At 43.4% G+C, this 25808-nt stretch overlaps 1 protein-coding gene across 1 annotated transcript in view; it reads right to left on the minus strand.

The window, feature by feature from the left end:
* OSTF1 (osteoclast stimulating factor 1) overlaps nucleotides 1-25808 on the minus strand; it is a 60887-nt gene that overhangs the window by 2667 nt on the left and 32412 nt on the right. The window contains exons 3-9 of the mRNA XM_040356160.1: nucleotides 24966-25016; nucleotides 21775-21838; nucleotides 20180-20233; nucleotides 17447-17554; nucleotides 7048-7097; nucleotides 3736-3814; nucleotides 481-579 (exon numbers count right to left, since the gene is read on the minus strand). Coding sequence (XP_040212094.1) covers nucleotides 481-579; nucleotides 3736-3814; nucleotides 7048-7097; nucleotides 17447-17554; nucleotides 20180-20233; nucleotides 21775-21838; nucleotides 24966-25016 — 505 coding nt within the window. The remainder of the gene's footprint in view (nucleotides 1-480; nucleotides 580-3735; nucleotides 3815-7047; nucleotides 7098-17446; nucleotides 17555-20179; nucleotides 20234-21774; nucleotides 21839-24965; nucleotides 25017-25808) is intronic.

Below are 25808 nucleotides of genomic sequence, written 5' to 3' on the forward strand. Positions count from 1 at the left end.
AAAATATAAAAGGTTGCAGCCTCCCCTAATGAGCTCCCTGCAGGAGAGCTCTGAATATGTAAAAAGGCAGAGGTGTTGGGGTAAATGACGCTACCTATGGACCGAAGAGTGATCTATCAGGTCTCTGTGGAAAGAAGTTCTAGATGGCGTTGTGTTTTCTGAAAAATCCACATTGATGTGCCACACTGCTAATAGCATTACCGTGACCAGCGTTTAAAAATAAGCAGTGTATGTGATACAATTAACCCTTGTGTCCCCCTCTATGAGGACAGTCCCTTCTGTGCGGTGCTGTGAACTAGTATTGATATGCAGTTCTAAAAGAATAAGTGCATAGAGCCTCAATGCTAATAAAGTGCAAATATGCAGTAAATAAAGTGCAAAACTAAATATAAAACTAAATATAAAAAACAGGATACAAGTTGCATAAGTGATTAGGGGAATTATTATTACTACAATAAAAACCAAGTGGTCATATGTTACCTTGTGCCTGTCTCTTTTTAAGAAGGGAAGCACACTGAGCATTCGTCGCCATATCCATAGCCAGCTTTTTCTCATTATTCCTTAAATCTGTTCTTGCTCCTAATCAAAAGAAGCAGATGTTAGTAAATTAACAGAAAGATGAAGAACAAATATATATTTTATAAAACACAAACTTAACAAAATTATCTGAATCATATCAATGAGACTTTATAACTACTATAACTTTAACTAAGCCGTTACCTTCTGAACAATTTATTTTCTATTTTCACTTCACAATTCTGAGAACTGTCAAAAGGAGCAGCAGGAGCGAGCACAGCAGAAATTGTCCTGAAAGCAGAACTGCTGTCTGAATTCTTTAACATTATGCAGATGAATGCTACTCGAAACAAGAACATTTAATCTGGATTTGTTTTCATTTTACTTTCTCAGACTGCACAGCTCCTGATTTCCAGGAAGCAAAAAGATCATCCCTGTGTTAAAGTGGTTGTAAAGGCTGAAGGTTTTTACTTTCATGCATATGCATGAAGGTAGAAAAAAAATAGGATTTTTATAACAGCTTACCTGTAAAATCCTTTTCTAGGAGTATATCACGGGACACAGAGAAGCATAGTAATTACTATGTGGGTTATATAGTTTACCTTCAGGTGATGGACACTGGCACGCCCTTAAGGCAGGAAGTTTCCTCCCCTATATAACCCCTCCCATACCAGGAGTACCTGTCCCAATTTCCCTATAAAGAGGGGCAGGAGCTCTGTGTCCCGTGATGTACTCCAAGAAAAGGATTTTACAGGTAAGCTGTTATAAAAATCCTATTTTCTTTCTCGTACATCACGGGACACAGAGAAGCATAGTAATTACCGTACTATGTGGGACGTCCCAAAGCAATGCCAATGAGGGGAGGGAGACCCCAAAAAATAGGCGCCATCAGACATAAAGAATCAAACTGCAGCCTGCAGCACACTGTGCCCAAAGGCGACTTCCTTGTTTTTCCCTTATGTCCAATTGGTAAAATTTAGTGAAAGTATGGACAGACGACCAAGTAGCGGCCTTGCAGACCTGAGCCACGGAGGCTTGATGATGCACTGCCCAGGAAGTACCCACCGCTCTAGTGGAATGTGCTTTAACCTTAAACAGAGGAAACTTTCCCTTCAAGCCATAGGCTTGAGAAATGATTTGTCAAATCCATTTGGAGATAGTGGACTTAGACGCTGCCTGTCTAAACAAAACGTCTGTTTTCTGAACCTGAGCAAATAGATAGATAGATCTTAACTACTCTTAGTACGTCCAGAGAATGCAATGACTTCTCTTTTGCAAAACTAGGCTCTGGGAAAAAAGAAGGGAGAACCAGATCCTGGTTCAAATGAAAGTTTGAAACAACCTTAGGAAGGTAAGCTGGATGAGGCCGTAGGACTACTCTGTCCTTGTGAAGAATTAGGTATGGCTCCTTACATGATAAGGCCGCCAACTCCGATACCCTCCTAGCAGAGGTTATGGCCACCAAAAAAAAAAAAAAAAACACCTTCCTGTTCAGGAGGACCAAGGGAATGTGAGCAAAAGGGCTCAAAGGGTTGCCTCTACAAAGCAGAAAGGACCAGATTCAGATCCCACGGACACAAGGGGGTCTTAATTGGAGGATTAACACGGATCACTCCTTGTAAAAAGGTCTTAACCAGAGAATGTGTAGCCAGTGGCCTTTGAAAAAATATTGCTAAGGCCGAGATCTGGCCTTTAATGGTGCTCAAGACCAACTTCATGTCTGCCCCCATCTGCAGAAAATCTAGAATTCTGCCAATGAGATACCTCCGGGGATGCCACCCTTTGGCTTCGCACCAGGCCACATAAGATTTCCAAACTCTGTAATAAATAAGCCTGGACACTGGCTTTCTGGCATTAATTAAAGTAGATACTACTGAATTAGAGAGACCCCTCCTCTTTAGGATATGGGATTCAACAACCAGACCGTTAAATTTAGAGACCGTAAGGAAGGGTGGAATATTGGCCCCTGAGACAGCAGGTCTGGACGAAGCGGAAGGGTCCATGGATGTCCCACCGACATCCTTACAATTTCTGCGTACCAGGCCCTTCTGGGCCAAGCTGGAGCGTCCAGAATCACTGGTTTCTCTTCAGACTTTATCCTGCGAAGGAGGCGGGGTAATAATTTCAGCGGAGGAAACGCATAAATTAGGGAAAATTGATCCCATGGAAACACCAGCGCATCCGTTCCGCAAGCGAGTGGATCCCTCGTCCGGGACAGATCCTGAGGGATCTGAGGTAGCTTGATGTAAATGCGCACCTATAGACACAAAAATTAGTCAGACTCAGTCCGCTGCCTAAATGTAGATAGAAAAGTGACATCTGTCCAGTTCTACTTTAAAGCCAGAAAGTGAGCCGTTCATGGATGTCCTGCTGAATGGAACACAGCACACCCATGTAAAAGGACCCATAGACAAAAAGGTCAAATTTCTGATTACAAGAGAGGGATGCTTCTGTGTTATGTTAGGAGTACAAAAGGAAAGCCTAAAAAAAATAAAACTCTTGAGCAGGAAGAGTCAAAATAAAAATTATGGCTAGGGCTTAACAAAACCAGGTGACCTATTTTCTTTACTTGAACGTTAGAATCTACATCTACAGCCACATGCATCTCACCAATGAAATGCAAACAGCCCGTGCTCAGTCAAAAAGTATTACAACAGAAACCCAGCCTGCCAGGAAGTAAAGCAGTGGCTTCCTGAACAGCAAAGATCACAGTTATAGAACCGAGTGGTGGACAGACAGATCTTGATGGTGACATGATGCAGAGTGTGACCACACCAATAGTACAGAGCGGAGACACATAACCCGCAGACAGGCTTGGGAACTACTTTTATTGCACCCTATATAGATCAAATTTATGTAGCCAGGAAAAGCAATTCCATCACAGTGTCTCTTAGAAATCGCTGCGATACCAAAGAAAGATAAAAAACGTTGATTAGCATCTCTTTAAGAAGGCTATAAATAATAAACAGCAGTCAACGCAGCAAAATAATGTGCCTAAACAATAACTGATGTATGCAATAAATCAGTGGACATTGTAGAGCTAAACTTGTCCACTGAATGCAATTTACAAGAAAGATAAATTCCCATGGATGCTACTTAATGACAAATTTATAATAGGAATGTTTGTCATAACAAATGACTTTTCTGAGGTCTTTTGTCATCGAAAAAAAAAGGAAAGTGATAATTACTTTGCATGAATGATGAAACGCTAAATCTCACCTTTCAAGAGCAGCAGCTCTACGATATCAGCGTATCCCTTCCATGCAGCAGCATGCAGAGCAGTGTCTCCAAGCTTATTCTGGACAAAGAAGATGAGAATTGCTTGTTAGAAGATGTAAAAAATCTTACAGTAGCTGCATTTTGGGTAAACCTGCCTTGAGAGCCACAAAAGTGTTTTCTAGTTCAGTATAACAAACTGACCAAGATTTTTTCAGGACACTAGTAATTTAGGATGACACCCAGCCCACCCCCAACCACAATCAACTCATCTTACTGCAGGTTAAAAAGGTTAGGTTTAAAAAAAAAAAAAAAAATTAACACATCTTAACCACTTCCTTACTGGGCACATATACCCCTTCCTGACCAGGTGAAATTTCAGCTTGTGGCACTGCGTCACTTTAACTGACAATTGCACGGTCGTGCGACGTGGCTCCCAAACAAAATTGACGTCCTTTTTTTCCCCACAAATAGAGCTTTATTTTGGTGGTATTTGATCGCCTCTGCGGTTTTTATTTTTTGCGCTATAAACAAAAATAGAGCGACAATTTTGAAAAAAAAAAACAATATTTTTTACTTGTTGCTATAATAAATAGCCCAATTTTGAAAAAAAACTTTTTTTTTCTCAGTCTAGGCGATACGTATTCTTCTACATATTTTTAAAATAAATAAATAAATAAAATCGCAAGAAGCGTCTGGTTTGCGCAAAAGTTATTGCGCTTACAAAATAGGGGACAGAATTTATTATTATTATTTTTTACTACTAATGGCGGCGATCAGCATTTTTTTCGTGACTGCGACATTATGGCGGACACATCGGACACTTTTGACACATTTTTGGCGCCATTCACATTTATACAGCGATCAGTGCTATAAATATGCACCAATTACTGTATAAATGTGACTGGCATTGAAGAGGTTAACACTAGGGGGTGAGGAAGGGGTTAAATGTGTACCCTAAATTGTGTTCTAACTGTAGGTGGAGGGGGGGTGACTGGGGGAGGTGACCGATCTATGTCCCTATGTACAAGGGACACAGATCGGTCTCCTCTCTCTCCTGACAGGACATGGGTCTCTGTGTTTACACACAGAGCTCCACGTCTTGTCCCTGGCCGACATCGCGGCCGCCAGGCACTCGCATCGGCATCTCAGCGATGCGGCGAGCACGCGCGCCGCCGGATGCGCGCGCAGGCCGTGTTTTTACGGCCTGTTAGAGACTCAGAACCACCCCGCGGCCGTATAAAGTCGTACGGCCATCGGGTAGTGGTTAAAGTGGTTGAAGGTTTTTACACATTCAATGTATGTAGGTTTTAAAAAAAAAAAAAAATTAATAATAAACACACAACCAACCAACACACACACACACACACTTCTGTGTGCTGCTCTGCCCACAGTCCCCCCTAATACTCACCTGAGCCGCCACTGGCTCCCACTGCTGTCAATCACAGCCAGTGAACCAATGAGGGGAGGGCAAGGTCGAACCACGGCTTAAGGTGTCTTATGGACGCATAGAGCCCGGCTTGGGAGTGAGCACACGCAGTTGGCTTCTGAGGGCATTGGTAAAGGAGGAGTAACCAGGAGCACCGGCAGGGCCCATCAGCATGAGTCACTTCTGATAGAGTTTTCCTAACACCAAGAAGCAAATGGTGACGGGCAGGACAGCCTCCACTCTGTTCCTGTGAGTTGTACGAAGAGGGGGGGTGTCCCCTCCCTCCAATCAGATTTCCTCATTGATGTAACTTCAGTTCTCCGCCCCCTACTTTTCAGAGCTGAGAGATTCTGTGTGAATTCGACACTTTGAATGTAGGGGAAAGATAGCCGCAGATAAAAACGAGTACAACTTATGTAGGAGGATTATATCTGTGTATCAACCGAGGCCAGTCACGTCAATGAGTAAGTAAAGCCGCGTACACACGGTCGTTTTTTGTGATGAAAAAAAAAAGACATTTTTAAAAATGTAATTTAAAATAACCATGTGTGGGGAAAACGTTGTTTTATGTCTTCTGAAAAACGACAAAAAAAAAAAATTCGAACATGCTTCAATTTTTTTATGTCGTTTTTCAAAACGTTGTTTTTTGTGTCATAAAAAATGATCGTGTGTGGGCTAAAACGACGTTTAAAACAACGTTTTTAAACCCGCGCATGCTCAGAAGCAAGTTATAACGCGAGCTTGAATGGGATAGAGTGCCGCCGTACGTGCTGAACGTAACCGCGCTTTGCTAGAGCATTTTGAAAAAACGATGGTGTGTAGGCAACGTCGTTTTTTAAAATGAAGTTTTAAGAACGTCATTTTTTCATGAAAAAAAACTACGTTTTTTTACAAGACAAAAAACGACCGTGTGTACGTGGCATAAGAGTTTACAACCATTTTAATGAACAACTGTGATGATTTGTAATTAGAGCTAAATATGAACCATAGACACGATGCCAGCTCATTAAAGTGGAACTAAACTGCTTTAGAATCGTGAAGCCCCCCAGGAGGAGTTTTTGACATCATGTACATGCATGCTCCGCATATTTGAACATAATGACAGACGTGCACTGTAAACTGCTCTTCAAATATTCTTCTGGGTTCAGAGTATTTGGCTGCTTCGATTGGCCAGGTCTAGATGATATAACTCCAACCACATGTGCATGGGAGTTACTTCAGCCGGGCAAAAACAATTGTACTGGGACTGTTCACTGAGCTGAGCATGCACAACTCAGTGTACATTTAGAGGAAAAAAAAAAAAAATGTTGGCAGGCAGGGAGAAACAAACAGTCATGCATACAGAATCTCTCCCCATTGAAGCGAGTTTCCCCATTGAAGTCAATGGAAACTAAAATAATTTGTTCCGTGTCGACTTCAATGGCATGCAATCCCGCATGAGGCCAGAGGTGTGGGGGGCGCCGGAGAGCCACGGGAACACACGAAAAGGCCAGAGGACAGCTCGGCTGACCTCTGCAAACCTCGGGAAAGGTTCGGGAATGGCGTATTTCTGAGCTGCTCCGATCGGCTCCCTGCGCCACCCACCTCAGGCCAAAACGCAGTACTGCACACCGCTTTGGATTGAATCCTGCAACACTTGCAAACCGAGTTAGGATTTAAAAAAAAAAAAAAAAAAAGTGCTCGTATTGCAAAACGCTCGTTAACCACGTTATTTGCAATCCGAGGTTCCACTGTAACTTGACCTAAAAGAATAGTCCTACTTTGCAACTATAAACCTTAAAAGACAAGGCCACCTTCCCCCATGCTGCATGTGTATTTACAGCTAAAACAAATCATTTTCTCACAGCCTGAAAGTCAAAAGCAACAAAATAGATTAAAATGCTTACCTGCTGGTTTAGCTCAATATTTGATTGTGCAAGTAAAGCTTCCACCACATCTAGGATAAAATAAAAAAAGACATTATAAAATGTGTTCCTGAAAAGCTTCCAATATTTATATATCCAAGAATAGTTTGGCTCAATAGATTCTTCCTTTGTATACATTTACAGGTAAATAAAACCTTTAAAATGCATTCAGAACTGCTTGCGATACGGTGCTTATAAGAAAAAAGACAGTCAGCACATTTCCAAAGGTCTGGGAACCCTTTTGGGTCCTCACAGTTACAGATTCAAAGGCCCTCCTCCTGATCACCAACACCACAGTACATGTTACACCCAAATTCCCCCTGAACATTTCCAATCTCTTCAAGGAATGCCTGGTGTACTCATTACTCAGACAAACACCCACTTCCATTCTTCATTTAAAACCTATTTTTGGATAGTTACACTGGCCCATCTAGGATCTTACTCAATGCAAGTCTGCGTATTCCATACCAGCCATCCCTATGGAAGCTGGAAATCACTGCAGTAGAGACCACTACTACCTCCTGGAGCACATTCTCTGAATGGATGAGGTGGCGATTCTGACATCACTGCCCTGCCTATTCACCTCTTCCAATCACAGAAGGGTTTGCATTCATTTAGAAAATGTAAAGTGTTCTCTAAATGTCGCTCATGCTAAGTGAATGATTCTCTGTGTTCATGAAGCAGCATGGCAGCCGCTTGGGGGTGGGACCTGGTGCCTAGCGGAGATCACAGTAGCAGCCTTGTCTACTATAGTGGATTATTAGCTTCCACAGGGATCAACCAGGTACAGCACATGCACACTTAAAATTGAGCCAAGCTGGACAAAATGCAACTATGCAAAAAATAGCCATACCTAAACTTCAGCTTTATGAAACTAGCAGATTGTGCCATTAGTTGCAGACAGCAGCTGCCAATACCATGGGCTACATACAGGGCCGCTGATAAGGTAGTACAGCCAGCCCCCCTGTACTGGGCCCGGACTCCATCAGTTCAAAAGGGGGGCCCAGGCACCTGCTGAGTGGAGGGACCGTCTGTACTGTCTTATTGCAGACACTGATTCTCTTTTGCCTCCCCTTGCAGCGCTGCTAGCTTCTCTTAATCTTCCCTCCGGCTGCACTGCAGGGGGATTGGTTCTGGCACATGAACCCCTTCCATCTGCTGTTCGGGACCCCCTGTGTGCCCCTTTCCCCCCTGCAGCACTGCCAGCATCCCTTTCCTACCGGTAGCTGCTGTGGGCATACAGGGGGATATTTCAGTATGGAGTGGGGGGGAAGGGGCCAGTAAATATGTAATTTACTGGTCCCTTCCAGTCCTGACCACAGTGAGCAATCGGTACCAATTGAACTTGTATCTATTCATCACTGAAGCATAGTAAACTGCTTCATGCACCATGCTTCAGTTTGTGAATGAGCAGGAAGCCACAGAGCACTTCCTAGTCATTCATCTGTGCAGCTGAGGTTACAGAGAAAGGGTTAAAAAAGCAATGTCCCCAGTCACTTTCCACCAGGGGAAGTAGCCCCTCTCAAGTTAGCTGTATGCGGCCCTGTGATTGCTAAATATCTGACACATTCTGTCAATGGAGACTTTCTATATGGAAAGGGTACTCATCTACATCGAACTAGGTCTGAAACAACTAATTGATTAATCAACAACTAATCAATTATGAAAATAGTTGTAGACTTTTCATAAATCGATTAATCGGCCTTAAAACAGAATGCATGATTTGTTTACATATCAGTAAATAAAGTGCAGCACACATACAGCTCAGTACACCATCCATACATGTCAGTAAGTGCCTAAGAACTTGTGAATGTGTGAGGAGCAATGCCTCTCTCTCTCTCACTCACACACACCTTTTTTTGGTTCAATAGACTTTAATGGAGAAGCTGCAGAAAAACATTGTGTGTTTTTACAGCAATTTGCGTTTTTTAATCTGCCCAACAAACTGGCCAAAAAGAAAAAAGTAAAAAAAAAAAAAAAAAAAAAAAAATTGCATGCGCAAAAATGCAAAAGCAGTGTAGAAACGGATCAAAAGCAAACTGCATAGGTGTGAACCGAGCCTTATCGTATACATTTTTGGACGAGAATATTTATATGAAAAATCTTCGTACATTTGCTGAAGAAAAAAAAAAATGTAATTTGAAAATGTCACTTGCTTTTAACATTCTGTTTTAAACTAAAGCCCTGTACACACAGCCCAGAATCTCATCAGGAAAAAAAAAACTTTGTTTTTCCTGAAGAGATTCTTGGCAAGATTCTCTTGCCGGCCGAGTGTGCAGACACTCCATTCAAAAGAACCGCCGTTCTTTTGAATGGCACGAATGCAGTGACGTCATCGACTAAGACGAGCATGCGCTCGTCACATTCGATGCCGTCGCCGCCATCTTGCTACACCCTACCTATGCCTTGGAAGCTACCGCGCATGCGCCAAAGTCATTTTGAGCATGTGCGGGTTTCCACGGCAACAGGTAAGTATACAGACGCTCGGGTTTCTGCCAAGAATCACAATGAGAAAATAGAGAGCAGGTTCTTTTAGGCAGTTTTCTTGACGAGAAACCTGAAAGCCTCGTACACACGCTCGGTATACTCTGCAAGAAATCTCTGCCAGCAGTTTTCTTGCTGGTTCTTGCCGAGAAAACCGTGCGTGTGTACGAGGCTTTAATGTCATTTCCGGACAAAAAACAAATATATTGTCTTTGAATTTTCCCATCACTGTGGTTGAAAAGAACATCAAATTTGACTCCACCAACTAATAGAAAATCAAAAACAAATGAACAAACGTTTTATTTGAAAAAAGACATTGTTTTCGTATGGCCAGCATATAATTTTGCAGTTCTGTCTGAAATTCAGCAAAAACAGTCTCATTTTTTTTTTTCTTCAAATAAGAAATACGATCTAGTCTATTGATATTTATCAGATTCAACCTCTAATTGTATATACGGTGTATCTCTTGTGTGTTACTCTGAGTGGATTAGAGATTTTGCTCCCTAATCATATAGTTGGTTACCCACTGCATAGAGATATTTAAGAATAAACTGCCTTTTTTATACTTTACATATTAACTAAAATTATATATCAGACAGGAGGCTCATATCTTATGCATTATCTTTCTTTTATTAATGCTCACAGCAGAAATGTGTTTCTAAAATTCTTCAGTGTAAAAAACAAAACTAAAACAACTACCACCCCCAGCAGTCCGTGCAGTCACTAACCACGCCCCAACGGGGGTCTCCATAAAAGGGGACTGCTTGTGGTGGTTCCTCCTCTTTCTTTCTGCTCACAGGATCAGATAAGTACTTTTTGTTGTTATCATCAGTTTGATGTCAGTTTTTTACTGGGGACTTCAGGGATCCTTCCATCCCTGTGTCTTTTTTCTTCCCTCTGTTTACTCTTGTCATCAGTATACTATATACCAGTTTATATACCTTTGCCATCTTATTTACCACTGTGATATCCTATCACTGTTTATGTTCCCCTATATCGCTGTTCTGACAGGAGAATTTTTTCCCTCTAAAATCGCGTTTTTCCCGACACTCTAACCAGCAGCGTCATTGCAGTACCCTACTGACTCCCCCGCTGCGTACCTGGCATGTCTCCGCCATTCTGAGGGAGAACACATCTCCCTCAGCTCTCACTACAGACAGCGCGCGTTCGGGGGGGGGCGGAGCGTCTTCCCCGAGCGCTCCTCCAATCAGCGCCAAGCGGCCGAAGTCTCGCGAGACTTCGTTCCCGGGCCGCTGGGACAGTCCAAGCTCCCCTCCCCTCCGTCGCCATTCGGCGCCTACGGAAGGGAGGACAAGTTGGAGCCTGAAGCAGTATTTTTTCCCCTGCTCTTCCCGGGTAATAGCGTTACCGCTCGCACCCCCTCCTATTACATCCCTATCTCTACAGGTTTTTTTTTTTTTTTTTTTTTTTATAGCATAGCAGGGTATATCAGACCTATAGTCTATAACCTTCACTGAGGGGGCCAGTCTGCTTATTACAGTAAATTCACAGTATAGTGATACTGTACAGCGGATAAGTATAGAACATATATATATATATATAATTCTAGTTACATTCAGTGCTATTCCTGCACTATTTGATTCTCTTTCTACAGACTAGATATTTATATTGAAATGTCTGAGATTAACCCTCAATCCCTTAATGGAGAAAGTAACCCCAATAGCACTTCACATACCTTAAGTGCTTCACAACTGCAGGATATTATTCAAATGTCCATCCAAGCAGCCCTGGCCTCCACTGCCTCACCCGCTTGGGCTCTACAGCCCACTGTGGTACCTACACCGCCGCCTCAGAGCGGCGAACCACCTTTAAAAAAGGGTAAAGTCTTACACAAAAGAAAGCACACCCTGGTGGTACTTGACTCCCCGGCAGGGGAAGAAAATAGCGTGCAACAGGTAGCCCCTACCACGGGCCACCGCCCCCAGCATCTATCTGACTCTGCTCGACCCCTGGACCCCAGGGAGACTCAAAAGGGGTATAGGTCCGCTAGAAGAACTAAGCCGGACTCCTACGAGGATTCCTCTGCGGAGGAATCAGCCGACTTTTCGGACGCATCAGAGTTATCAGATTCCGAATCTATCAATCATGATGCTGGGGCCATGGCGACTGACACAATCGCCAATCCTGCTACGCAGGACGATGTCCTCCTGGACGCTTTGGGGGAACCATTATTCCACCCGGACGCGATTACGCACCCGCGTTCCGGAGATTGGACACCCCTGCCACATGTGGCACAGTATGTAGAGCTATGGGCCAGGAAATCCCTGGACAGAACAGCTCGCAACAAATTGAGGGCTGAGTGCCCCAGACCCTCGTTGCCCAAGAAAGTGGTGGCTACCCCGGAGGTAGACCCAGTCCTTACAAAATACCTGATCAAAACAGGTAAATTTCAAAAGAAGGGCATAGAGAGGTCCTTTCGATCAATACAAGACCGCGTCCTGGATCTTATGGGACCATTGACCAAAATCCTCAACTTGTCCGAGCAGGCAGTAACCTCGGGACAAGCAGTTGATTTACCACAACTGAGGGGTTGGGCGCAAAGAGCCCTATGCTTAGCAGGCACCGCCAATACGGCATGTTCAGTAGAACGGCGCAGGTCCATCCTGATGCGCCTGGATCCCCAACTCTCACACCTGGCAGAGTCTGAACCCGGCCCATCGGCCGAGGGCATGCTATTTGGGGATTCGGTCATAAAGGACATCAATAAGTTTGTCGGCTTGTTTTCCAGCTTAGACAAAGCGCAAAACTCATTGAGACGCACGGGAGCCAATAAGGTTTTCAACAGGGCCGGCAGAAGTAGAGGCCGTTCTGCCGGCCGCGCTAATTTTTACAGGCCACAGGGTAGAAATTCCGCCCAATACCAATACCAGGCTCCAACCTACTCCGCCCCGGTGGCTCAACCAGCACCGTTCTTCCCTCCCAGAGGCAGACCCTGGCGCGGACGTGGGGGACGCGGCTACCCTCGATCCAGACCCTATACCGGTGAGTTTACACTACACCACACTCGATCACATTCCAGTGGGGGGGTCGGCTGAGATATTTTACCCACGCCTGGTCTGCGATTACGGCAGACGCGTGGATCTTAAGTTCTGTAGAGGGGTTCGGGATAGAATTACTTACCCGGCCACTCCTCAATATCATTCCCCCTCCCATTCGTTTCGCAAAACGGAACACCATTCTCATAGACAGGGAGGTGCAGGACCTGATTACCAAACAGGCCATTATGGAGGTGGACCCTTCTTCCCCAGGTTACATCAGCAACCTATTTTTAGTACACAAAAAAGGGGGGGGCTACCGCCCAGTGATCAACCTCAGAAGTTTAAATCAACACGTCCAGTATCGGCACTTCAAAATGGAAGGGATTCACTTCCTAAGAGACCTTCTCCAACCCAGGGATTGGCTGGTGAAAGTAGATCTCAAAGACGCATATCTGACGGTCCCCATACATCCGGACTCCCAGCATTTGCTGCGGTTCCCGTGGAAGGGCAAGATGTGGCAGTTCACTTGCCTCCCCTTCGGCCTATCATCCGCCCCATGGTGTTTCACCAAAATCATGAAACCCGTGGTGGCAGCTCTAAGGAGCAGAGGAGTGCGCCTGATTATTTATCTGGACGACATCCTCATTATGGCCCATTCAAAACCCCAAGCTCTGTTACACATGTCATGGACCATGTCACTCATACAGAGGCTAGGATTCATAATCAACCACGACAAGTCGGTTTTAATCCCATCCAGACAGATGGAGTTTTTAGGGTTTACAGTGGACACCATCCAGTCTACCCTCAGCCTCCCCAAGACCAAACTTACGCTCATCCGCAAGGAGATTCGCTCTGCCCTTCGCAGGGGATGCCTCTCCCTACGTACTCTGGCCAGGCTGGTGGGCTTATTGGCGGCCTCTATCCAGGCCATATTTCCAGCCCCTCTGCATTACAGAGCCCTTCAGAGGCTCAAGATCATGCACCTAAGACAGGGCCTAGGATACTCGGACGAGATCCCTCTTTGTCAGGAGACCACCGAGGAATTGAAATGGTGGCTTCATCATGCCGTCGAGTGGAACGGCAAAACCATATTCAGTCCCAATCCAGATGTGGTCATAGAGTCGGATGCCAGCCGCTTGGGCTGGGGCGCACGGTGCGGCGTAGCCTCTACAGGAGGGACCTGGTCACAAGCAGAGACATCCCTCCATATCAATGCACTAGAACTACTGGCAGCTCTGTTTGCTCTCAAGAGCTTCATGCCTCACTCTCCCGCACACTGCATTCTTTTTCGCATGGACAATGTTGCAGCGGTGCAATATGTCAACCGCCTGGGGGGCACCAGGTCCAAAGCCTTGGCATATATCGCGAAGGATTTCTGGCACTTTTGTCTGGCCCACAACATCACTCCTATAGCGGAGTACATCCCGGGTACACTCAACTCAGTGGCCGACTGGAACTCTCGATATCTTCGGGACTCCAGCGATTGGAGACTAGAACGATCAATCTTTCTCCTCTTGCAAGAGCTTTGGGGTCCGCTATCCTTCGATCTATTCGCCTCTCGACTCAACCGTCAACTGCCTCGCTTCTTCAGCTGGAGGCCAGACCCGGAGGCTTATGCAGTGGACGCTCTCCGCCAACCTTGGCCGGAGGGAACACACTACGCTTTTCCCCCCTTTCAAATAATATCCAGACTTCTCCTCCGGATAACCAACCTGGGAGCAACTGTGGTACTGTTAACACCATGGTGGCCTTCCCAACCTTGGTTCCCACTGTTGTTAGCAATGTCGATAGATTTTCCCAGACTCCTGCCACAATTCTCTCACCTCCTCACCAACCCGACCGGGGATCCTCACCCCCTAGTTCTCGAGAACAACCTTCCGCTTCTCGCGTGGTTAGTATCGGGATCCCAACCCCTGATAGAGTGCTTTCAGAGTCAGCTCGGAACCTCCTCGCCATGGCCTGGGCCCCCGGGACTAGATCGGCATATCGATCAGCCTGGAGACGATGGGTTTGTTGGTGTGATCAACGACAAGTTGATCCCGTTCAAGCCCCTGTACCAATAGTGGTTAACTATTTGGCTGACTCCTTTGACTCCGGTAGCTCCTATAGCTCCATTAATATCTACCGATCAGCTATTTCAGCATATCATCATCCCGTAGATTCCCTACCCATTGGCAGACACCCTTTGGTGTGTCGACTTCTGAGAGGCGCGAAATTCCAACGTCCCCCCAGGCCTAGATACCAAGCGACCTGGGACGTTTCCAAGGTGCTGGATATGTTCGCCAGTTGGGGGGACAACTCAGATCTCTCTCTTAAACTGTTATCCATCAAGTTAACAGTACTTCTATGCCTCATCTCCGTTAAGAGAGTGTCAGACGTTAGGGCCCTGGACATTTCCAGGCGACAGTTCTCACCACAGGGAGTTGAATTTTCCATTACACGCAGGACGAAAACCGGCATCTCCTCGGTTTTCTATCCTTCATTCCCGGATCATCCGCTTCTCTGCGTCGTTCGTTGTCTACAGACATACGAATCCCAGACCTCTGCTCTGCGCCCCACGGGCTCTTCGCAGCTCCTGCTGTCCTATGTGAAACCCCATCTGCCGGTCTCGTCTGCCTCATTGGCGCGATGGGTTAGGACCGCCATGGACATGGCGGGGATTGACGTCACCCTTTTCGGGGCCCACTCCACCAGAGGTGCCATGGCCACCAAGGTGATCGTTTCAGGAGGCTCTCTTTACGATTTATTGAAAGCAGCGGACTGGTCCTCGGAGACCACGTTCCGTCAATTTTATTTCAGACCTAGGGATCACATTTCTAGGTCGGTTCTCTCTTAAGGTTATCATATACTATGCCATTGATATGTTGTTACATGAGCTTTGAACTTGCATAAGATATGAGCCTCCTGTCTGATATATAATGGGAGATTTTCCTAGCTTGTGACGGAAAATATTAATTATATGAAGACAGGAGGCGAGTATCTTCCCTCCCTACCCTCCCTATTACGATTGTTTTTCTTTTTCTTTTCACAGGTTACTGACCAACAACCTGCGTGTTGCAGACGGAGTATCCAGTTTAAAGGATGACGAAATTCCGTCCGTGGGTTGAAACATAGACCTGCTTCGTTTCCTCGTTGGGATCGTCGCTTTCCTGGACCCCTGTTGGGTCACAGTGGAGGATTGCCTCTTCTTCACAGAAGACTCTGGACGTCGACCGGCCGGTCTACATTCCAGGACTACACCTCTACAACTCGTTTTGGTGCCATTTTACTCAAGGGAGTGTCGCAGCAAGAAAGAGGAGGAACCACCACAAGCAGTCCCCTTTTATGGAGACCCCCGTTGGGGCGTGGTTAGTGACTGCACGGACTGCTGGGGGTGGTAGTTGTTTTAGTTTTGTTTTTTACACTGAAGAATTTTAGAAACACATTTCTGCTGTGAGCATTAATAAAAGAAAGATAATGCATAAGATACTCGCCTCCTGTCTTCATATAATTAATATTTTCCGTCACAAGCTAGGAAAATCTCCCATTATACACCACACCTTATTTAAGGTTATTATCCGATTAATGCAGGGATCCTTAAAACTACGGCCCTCCAGCTGTTGCGGGACTACACATCCCATGAGGCATTGTAACACACTGACATTCACAGACATGACTAGGCATGATGGGAATTGTACTTCCTGAACAACTGGAGGGCCGTAGTTTGAAGACCCATGGATTAATGGAAACAAAATCGGCCAACTAATCGATTATCAATATAATCATTAGTTTCAGCCCTACATTGAACCAAGGCTTATTCTAAGGACTTTGATAGCTTTAAGTTTATTTTTTCTTTTGTCATTGTATTGTTATACGACTCTGCAAGACTGGCTTGTGTACCCAACAAGTTATACAATACTCATTTTGTTTCTCTCAAAACTGAACTCTGGGCTAAAGAAATATTGTCCAATTACAAGAGCCATGTGTATTCTTACTTGAATCTTGGTGTCTTTTGTGCACTTCCATATCTGTGCAGTATTCGACCATGAAACAACTCCTGCACTTGACCTCTGAGTTAGAGCTTTCTGTAATAAGGAGCAGTCACTTCTGCTATCTCTCCTTGTGACTGGTCTTTTATCACCCGCCCCATTGTCGCTTGCCACTGCATCGCTTAGACCCCTTTCACATTGAGGCGCTTTGCAGGCGCTATAGCGCTAAAAATAGCATCTGCAAAGCGCCCTGAAAGAGCCGCTCCTTTCACTCCAGTGTGAAAGCCCTAGTGGTGCGCTGGCAGGATGGTAAAACATTTCCTGCTAGATGCATCTTTGATGCGCTGTAGGAGCGGTGAATACACCGCTTCTAAAGTGCCCCTGCCCATTGAAATCAATATAGCGGCGCTTTACCGCCGATGCCCCCACCGCCCCAGTTTTAGGGCTCTTAGTGAGAGTTGGTCCAAGCCAACTATTCAAACATCACTAAAAACTGGAGATCTGCTTTAACCACTTGACCTCCAGAAGGTTAATTTTTGTGATATGGCACTACGTTACTTTAACTGACAACTGCGTGGGCATGAGACACTGTACCCAAATAAAAAAAAGTTTGTAATTCCCCCCCCCCCCCCACAAATAGAGCTTGCTTTTGGTGGTATTTGATCACCTATGCGTTTTTTTTTTTTGTGCTATAAAGAAAAATTAAAAAAAAACAAAAAAAAAAAACAAAACACACACACCTGTAAATTTTGAAGGAAAAAAAAAAAAAAAAAAAAATCTAAAAAAAATAATTACTTTCCGCTATACAACACATCCCCCAAAAAATATTGTATATGTACAGTATACCGTGAGCGATCAGTTAAACTTCAATATCAAAAACGTAATAAAACACCAAGTCATTAAAAAAAAAAAAAAAAAAGCGAAACCAACCTTTATGTCCTCCATGGCATGCCCAGTATAGAGCAGTGCTTCCAGCTTTATCCAACCCATTAACACCAACTCTGTTTTCCAGGCACTCTCTCAACCAACTCAGGTTACCTAAAATTTTAATAACGAAATTAGATATCAACACATATAAAATGCTAAGGAGGTCCAACTAAAAATGCATGTTTTGTTTTTGTGCGGAAACAATAAGCAGTATTAAAACAAAAATAACTAAAATGTAATATATTGCAGCTTACCAATCTTCATATGTGGTGACTGCATTTGTTTGTTTGTCTTTAGCTTTTTTTTTCCCCTTCATGTCACATGGTGATCTGGCCAGTAACATACTTTTCGTCTTAAGTCGGGTACACTACAGGGTTTTTGCTGGATTGCACAAAAAATAAAAACCAACAGCGATCTCCGCCGCAGAGCTGTTGTGTTCTGACAGGGGGATGGCCCCCCCAGTCAGAACACTCCGATCAGTGCTCTTTGCCATTGGCTGAGAGCAATGCTTGGGAGACAGTCAGATGCTTTTTTTTCTGATTGGCCGGCTTCTGTTGGACAGACCGACATGCACACGGGGCCGAATGGTGACCGTTTTTCTTTTTGAACCAGCCATGATCTCCCGACATTCTGCCCGTGTGCTCGGGGCTTTAGTGTGTCTGTATTCAGGATAAAGTAGTAAAGCCTTAAGACCCCTATAACAGGGAGGCGGTTTTAGCGCTAGCAATAGCCTGTAAATAGTGCCTGAAAACCCGCCTCTCATTCATTTCAGTGCGTCTTTTCACACTGGGACGGTGCGCTTCGGGAAGTTAGGAAAAGTCCTGCAAGCAGCATCTTTGGGGCAGTTTGGGAGCACCATATTTAGCGCTTCCAAAACACCCTGCCCATTGAAATGAATGGGCAGCATTTTTAAAGCCCCTGAAAAGCAATTCAGAAGCGCCGCAACACGGGTGCTTTTAACATCTTTTTGGGGGCGAAAAGCGCTGCTTAGAGAGGAAGTAAACCCTCTTTTTAAAAAAATAAAAATAAACCTGCAGGACAAAGGCATAATGAGCTAGTATGCATATCTCCTCCGTCCCCGTCATGATACCGCTGCTTCAGCACTGTGATTGAGCAGAGCAGCGATGATGTCACTCCCGTGCATGCGTGCGGGAGCCACCACCAACGGCATGATCGCCGTTAGTAGCGGCATGCTCAGTGCGCCATTGTCTATGGCGCATGCGCCGTAGATATCAGTGCCGTCTTTCTTGCAAATATAGGAGACATTTCTTGCACCTACAGGTAAGCCTTAATCTAGGCTTACCTGTAGGTCAAAGAGGTCTGTAAGGGTTTACAACCACTTTAAACAACGGAAAATAACCACCAAAACGAGTGGAGCTTTAGCGCTAAAGCGGACCCAGTGTGAAAAGAGTCTTAGGACGGCAGCATTGTCAGTATAGGGAAGGGTAGCGTTAGGCTGGCCATACGAGTCCGTTTATTTCATCCAACCAGCAAGTTGAACGGAAAAAACTGACCCAATTCCCCCATGAGCACATTCGAGGTGGCTGGGGGTAATCCTCCCTGCTGTGTCTTTGTATTCTGACAGCGGAGAGACTGCCCCACCATCAGAATACACTGTTCTGTGCTGCAGCCCATTGCTTACGGCGCTAATCAAGCGAACATATACTGGTATAAATGCAGCCACCACAACTAAGAATTGGTAAGCTGCAATGTAATGTTTGTTTTTGGGTTTAATACCACTTTATATGGCACAATCTAGGAGCATGTTTCTATATGATAGGCCCACAAAATGTACTGAAAAATCATCCAACACATGTAGAGCACATACACTCGCAAGTAGAAAACATTGGACATTGATAAAGACCATAAACATGGGACAGTTTAAAAGCGGGACCACAAAAGTGTGCTTTTGAAATTTATATTATACTTTATTCATTTTGGGTAGGCTTATCCATAAAATAATTTTCTATGGTCTTTTCATTTTTAGATGTACAAGAGCGATTGGCTTGAAATACTTGGACGCAGCAGTTATTTACCTATAACATACACAAAAAAAAAAAAAATCAAAAAAAAAAGACAAAAAAACAGGCTCTCATATTTTTTATTTTATTATTCTCTCTTTTTGTTATTTCTTATGGTTTTGGAAATATGAAGACACAGGCTTTGCTTCCTGCTTTGCAGTATCACAGTTGTGCTTTGCAGCTCTATCCCACAGTACAAATATACGAGTTGGTGAAAACTATACAATCTCCCATGCAGACAATACCTTATCCAATTAGTTAAGCAGGAGATCAAATGAGGATGATTCATATACTTCTACTGGCTATTTTGCAAATCTCTACAATTAACACAATGACAAAAATATAAACGATCAGGCACATAAAACATGTGATGGCATTTAAAATAACTTAAATGCAGTAAACACTGCAAAAAGTAACTCCGTGTCACCTTGCCCTTTAATTATGTACAGCCACAAGATACGGACTATTAAATTTACATATAAAAACTAAAAATTTCAGCCTCTATTTGATTAGATATGTTCATAATCATACAATGATTAAAAAGTTTATTAGAAAGTACAGTGAATATAAATCACTGACAAAAATGCCATTTACCACTGGAGAAATTAAATTAGCAGATCACCACAAGCAAATGTGTAAAAAAAAAAAAAAAAAAAGTGATTTTGGCTGAAGGGCAAATCAAGTTGTCTAATGCACAATAATGGATAATACATACCCCGTTTAGAAGCTTCATGCAGTGGATTATCAATTGACTCTGCTTGTTCAGCAACTGAAAAAAAAAAAAAAATGCATTAAATGATCTATTACACCTAAATACGTAAAGGATTTATGACAATGTATAAAAAAAAAAAAAAAAAAAGTATAATATATATATATATATATATATATATATATATATATATATATATATATATATATATATATATATATATATATAATGTATAACATGCACCCCAACTTCAAGAGGGAAGATTCAAGAAAAAAAAAACTTTTCACAGCCCCTTGCGTATGACACGCAGGCACAGTTTACCCTCTATTTTCAGGGTAAAAAAACTCTCTGTGCATGATAAAATGGGAAACGGACCTCAGAGAGAACAGATTCTTCAGAAGGGGATAACATTTTGGATTGTTCTATATAAGAGCTCCAATAATATCCTGACCCAGGAAAACACCCATAAGGTTCTCCTCTGCAAGTACCGGACACCATCATGCATAACCAAAATTTTACATTTGGAGCCTCTCCAAATTAATTCCAAAGTTGCAATCAGGCAGATTTCTTTCTATATATATTTGGTGGGAATGTCTCATTATAGAATATAATATAGATAGAGCACTACACAGACCCATATGGTATTCATACACAAATTTGGCTTGCGTCCTTCATAATTGTAGCCACTAGACACTTTCTAGAGTCTGGAAACAACCAACAGCTTCCTTCATGGAGGGTAAAAACAGAGCATAGCGGGTACAATGATATACAAGAAAATTCAAATTAAAGAGAGATCAATGTCCGACATTGCATTTCCTCAGCCATGCCCCCCTGACCACCTCCAAACCCCACTTATCTAAACACACAAAGGGCCTTTCTGCACCATCTGCTAGTGCAAGGCAGCCCTTTGCCACCAATAGCAAAACAATGTGCCCTTCTCCAATAAATGTCTCCAATGCACGAGGGTCCATCTATACACAGAAAAACATTTATACTCACCGCCAAAGTAACAAGGGAGTTTACATTGCATTGCATTTATACTTGCAGCAAGCAAAAAGGATGAGAGGCGGGACATGCATACTCAACCAATGTAAGAAGGGCGTTTACACTCACTGTCATAGGTTGTTCACATACACTGCCAACGCAACAAGGGCATTTACAACCACTGCCAATATAAGGGGGAAGTTTACAACCTCTGTCCACGTGGCAGGGATTTTATTAAGAGGACATCCTTTCCAATGGCCACCAATATACAGGGGTGAAAACTGAAGGGATGCTTTGGCTTTCACAGTGCAAAAGTGGGTAAATAGGTGTACACTATTGGCCACTGACCAACAGTGGTAAGGGGGTATATTTTTACAGGTGTAAAAATGGCAGGCACAGCAGCGTTTGTTAATGGAAAAGAGCCAAAACTGCAAGTGTTCCCCTACATAAAAACCCTGGGATCTCATGCACTGGGGCTAAACACCCGGGGTTCATGGGTTCATAGGCTACACGTTTAGCTCTACAGCAGTGTCAGAATCACTCAGTTGGTTTAGTGCAGCACAATAAAACCAGATCCTTCTGAAGACACAGATCTGTCAAATAGTTGAATAGCTTACCATAATTGCTTGGTACGAGTCCTGTTTTTCCTTTACAAGTACCTTTCCACCAATTTGTATCACTCTGCAAAAGAAAACTGCTTACAATAATTTGAACAAAATCGGATTTAAAACATAAAACGTAACAAAGAAAAGCTCTTATGTGATCAGGATTTTTTTAACAGCAAAGTCATCAAAATAAATTAGGCAGAGTAAATGTGCTGATCTCAAATATAATCATCCATATATAGACTAAAGAGAGCTACTACACAGTACTGAAGACATTTCCCATGGAAACAGTCATCAGATTGGTGGAACAGGAGATTTGCATCGTGGATGCGCAGCCGACAAATCTGCAGCAACTGTCGTGTCAATATGGACCAAAATCGGAGGAATGTTTCCAACACCTTGTTCAATCTATGCCATGGAGAATTAAAGGGTCACTAAAGGAATTTTTTTTTTTAGCTGAAATGACTGTTTACAGGGCATAGAGACATAATAGTTAACTGATTCCTTTTAAAAATGATAAAAAATTGATAAAAAAACAATCATATAATGTGCCTGCAGTGTAGTTTCGTTTTTGCTGTTGTTTGCTGGTTCTCTGATGTACAGAGAGCCACTAGAGGGCAGTCAGCCAATAGAGAGCAGTGATACTTTGTCTAAAACTCCTCAGCACCAATCCAGTTTCGTTTTACACACAGTAATCACACCTCCTTGATTAGTGACCACCGTGAGAAATCTCCCAGTACTGTGGTTATCAGGAAACAGGCAACCAGGAAGTGTCCAAAACAGAGAGGATTTACAGCAACATCAAAGCAAAAACGAACAATGAGGACATGAAACCAGGACTGCAGCAAGGTAAAGGAAGCTATTTAGCTAAAAAAAAAAATTCCTTTAGTGACCCTTTAAGGCAGTTCTGAGGGCAAAAGGTGGTTCAACTCGGTACTAGAGAGGTGTACCCAATGAAGTGGCCGGTGATAATGTTTTCACACATTATTACTTTTCAAAAACTTTAAAGACTGGTCATGTACGCACATTTCCTTTAGCCTTGTTTTTTTAAGAAAAAATTAAAGCCACGTCTCTACACTGCACAGCAGGAAATACTTGACATTTTAAAAAGATGTTTTTGGACCAATGTTACACTTTTTTTTTTTTTTAGACACGCTTAAGGCGGGAAAGTGTCACATTGTAATACTGACTGAAAACCTCAGAAGGACACAGGTAATTCTCACATAATGTACAGGGTTCTCCTAAAGGTGCTTATTATTTCTAAAATTATAATAATGTACTATTAAGTGAAGTTAATTATTAGTAAAACTGGAATTTTCATAAAACAGACATTTGGCAGCTTTTTAAAATGTTACAATCTAGGAGTTTACCTCAGATTACTATTATTTGTATCCTTCCATGACTAATTAACACCTACTCTAAATCACAAGGAGATCTTGTTTTAATCGTTTTAAAGCAGCCCTGAAAATGACACTGCAGGAAAGAGAAGGACAATAAAGCAGTAGGTGAGGAGCCAAGTAACTATTATGTGAGGTAATTTTACTAAATGGGAGTGTTAGTCTGTTAAAGCGGTATTAATCCCAAAAGCAAAACATATTGCAGCTTACCAATTCTTGGATGCAATGGCTGCATTTAATTTTTTTTTTAAAGACTTCCCTTATTTTTACTCTGATCTGTTTTTACCCTGGTCTGGCATTTTTCAACAGAATAAGCTATTCTGCTTCTGGATTTAATGCCACTTCAACTACTGACCAACCGGCCCTGTCCCTTTCTAGCAACAATACTACCCATCACAGTGATGGGGCAATAGAAAGGCAGATGAGATGGAAAAGAAGTGGGGCCAACACCAATAACTAGAGTACTGGTCAGTGGGTTCCTGGAATGGTTTTATGTAGCATTAACTAAAAGCGGTTGTAAACCCGTTTAAAAAAAAAAAAATTCTCCTGCAAGGCAAAAGTCATAATGAGCTAATATGCACCGCATATTAGCTCATTATGAAATACTTACCTCGGAACGAGGTGTGTAAAACTTACCTGGTTCACGCCGAGCGAGAAATCATCTTGCTCCGGCGTGTCTTCCGGGTATCGGCGCTCCAGCGCTGTGATTGGCTGGAGCGGTGATGACGTCACTCCCGCGCGTGAGATTTAAATTCGGCAAGGTCCGGCGGCTGCCGGTCCTTTAGCCGAGGATCCCCCCTGCGCCGCTGACGTCAGCGGCGCATTGCGAGGGGAATATCTCCTAAACCGTGCAGGTTATTATAGGCTTACCTGTAGGTAAAAGTCATAAAGTGGGGTTTCTAACCACTTTAACATTACACAAAAAAATAGAAACAAAAAGGAGTGTTCAGACGTCTAATGCATTCCCTCCAACGCCATTTCCAATTCATCCATGCATCCACTGGAGCAGTAATTTCATGCGTTTTTGAACTTGTGTTTTGCGAGTATGGTTTTTGGCTTTTTAATAAATAGGAAATGGTGCTGAGGTAATGCGATAGGCGTTTGTGCCCTCCTTTGTTTCTTTTTAGTGCTTGAGTTTCCCCGCTCAAGAAACGCAGCATTGCTTTAGACATTACCATTGTTCAATTGGATATGAGGCGGAGTGAGCGCTGAGGCTTAATTGTGTTTTAACATTATACATCTCAAGTTTTGATTAAACATTTAATTTTGATTTGGTAACAAACTTCAAAGCAGCAGACAGAGCTAGCGATGGGAAATAAATGTCTATTGGAAGCGGGAATTCAGTCATTTTTTCATCTTTCCATCTATTAAATCTTCTGCCCTTGTCGTTTTAACTTTGGATAGTAAAAAAACATTTTTTTTCTGCCAGTAAATACCCAATACAGCCCACTTCCTGTTTGTTTAAGCCTAGGCTTATGACATCATGCACAGCTCCAGTAAGGCAGGGGAGATGAGTCATAAGAAGGCCAATGAGAGCTGTAGGTGCGTGTGTGTGTGTGTGTGTGTGTGTGTGTGTGTGTGTGTGTGTGTGTGTGTGTAAATCCAGAAAGTGAACAGGCAGCAGCTTCAGCTCCAGCCAGACTGGAGGGAGATTTCTGCAGCATATTTGGCAAGTACAGAATCGCAGTATATACCTATGTAAAATAATATGCAAAGTGGTCGGAGGGAAGCTTCAGAATGGCAAATATGTTCTTATTACAAATTATGTGAGCAGACTGCAGTTACTCTTTAAATACAAAAACTCACCATATCTGAAATGTAAAGAATATCCCCTTCTTCGAAATACAGTTCATCAGGCTGCAAACCAGAACGTAAAAGAGATTAGAACACATGGATTAACATATGAAACCCTGTTTAAAGAAAACCAGCAAACTATATATTTACATTTGTCTGCAAGGCCATGCTTGGGGCGGATGGTCTCTGTCATGCTTCTCCCTGCCTCCAACGGTAATGAAAGAAGACTGAAGCTCCCATGATCAGTGGGAGGGAGTGCTGATAGCGAAGCGCTGGAGGGCACCGCTTGACAGGCAAGTCTGTCATAATGGGCCATTAGGCAGTGCCTATTAAGGCATAAACCTCCTGTGGCCCAAAAAAAAAAGTTTAAATGACCTGTTTCACACTGAAGCGATTTTTAGGCGCTTTAGTGCTAAAAATAGCACCTGTAAACTGCCTCCATTTCTTTTGAAGGAGTGCTTTCCCACTGGGGCGCTTTGCAGGACGGTAGAAAAAGTCCTGCAAGTAGTATCTTTGGAGCACTATAGATATCACTTCAAAAACTCCCCTGTCCATAGAAAGCAGTGGGCAGCGATTCGATTTGAAAGTGCCTGAAAACGGGTTGTAGAGGTAAAAAAAAAAAAAAAAAAAAAAAAAATACGATTAAGGCTATTATTTTTTTGATGCTGTACATACCTTTGTACAGCATATTCACCCGTTGCGAGTCCCGTGGGAGTGGGCGTTCCTCACATGTCTGTGATTGACATTTTGACCAAAAACGAGCTCCCCCCGTCGCGTAAGCCACGTCACGATTGGCGAAAGGAGCTGAACGGCGATGCGCAGTATAGCGCCGACTCGCCGTTCAGCTCCTTTCGC

Source organism: Rana temporaria, chromosome 1 (genome assembly GCF_905171775.1).
Source record: "Rana temporaria chromosome 1, aRanTem1.1, whole genome shotgun sequence".
Lineage (NCBI taxonomy): Eukaryota > Metazoa > Chordata > Amphibia > Anura > Ranidae > Rana > Rana temporaria.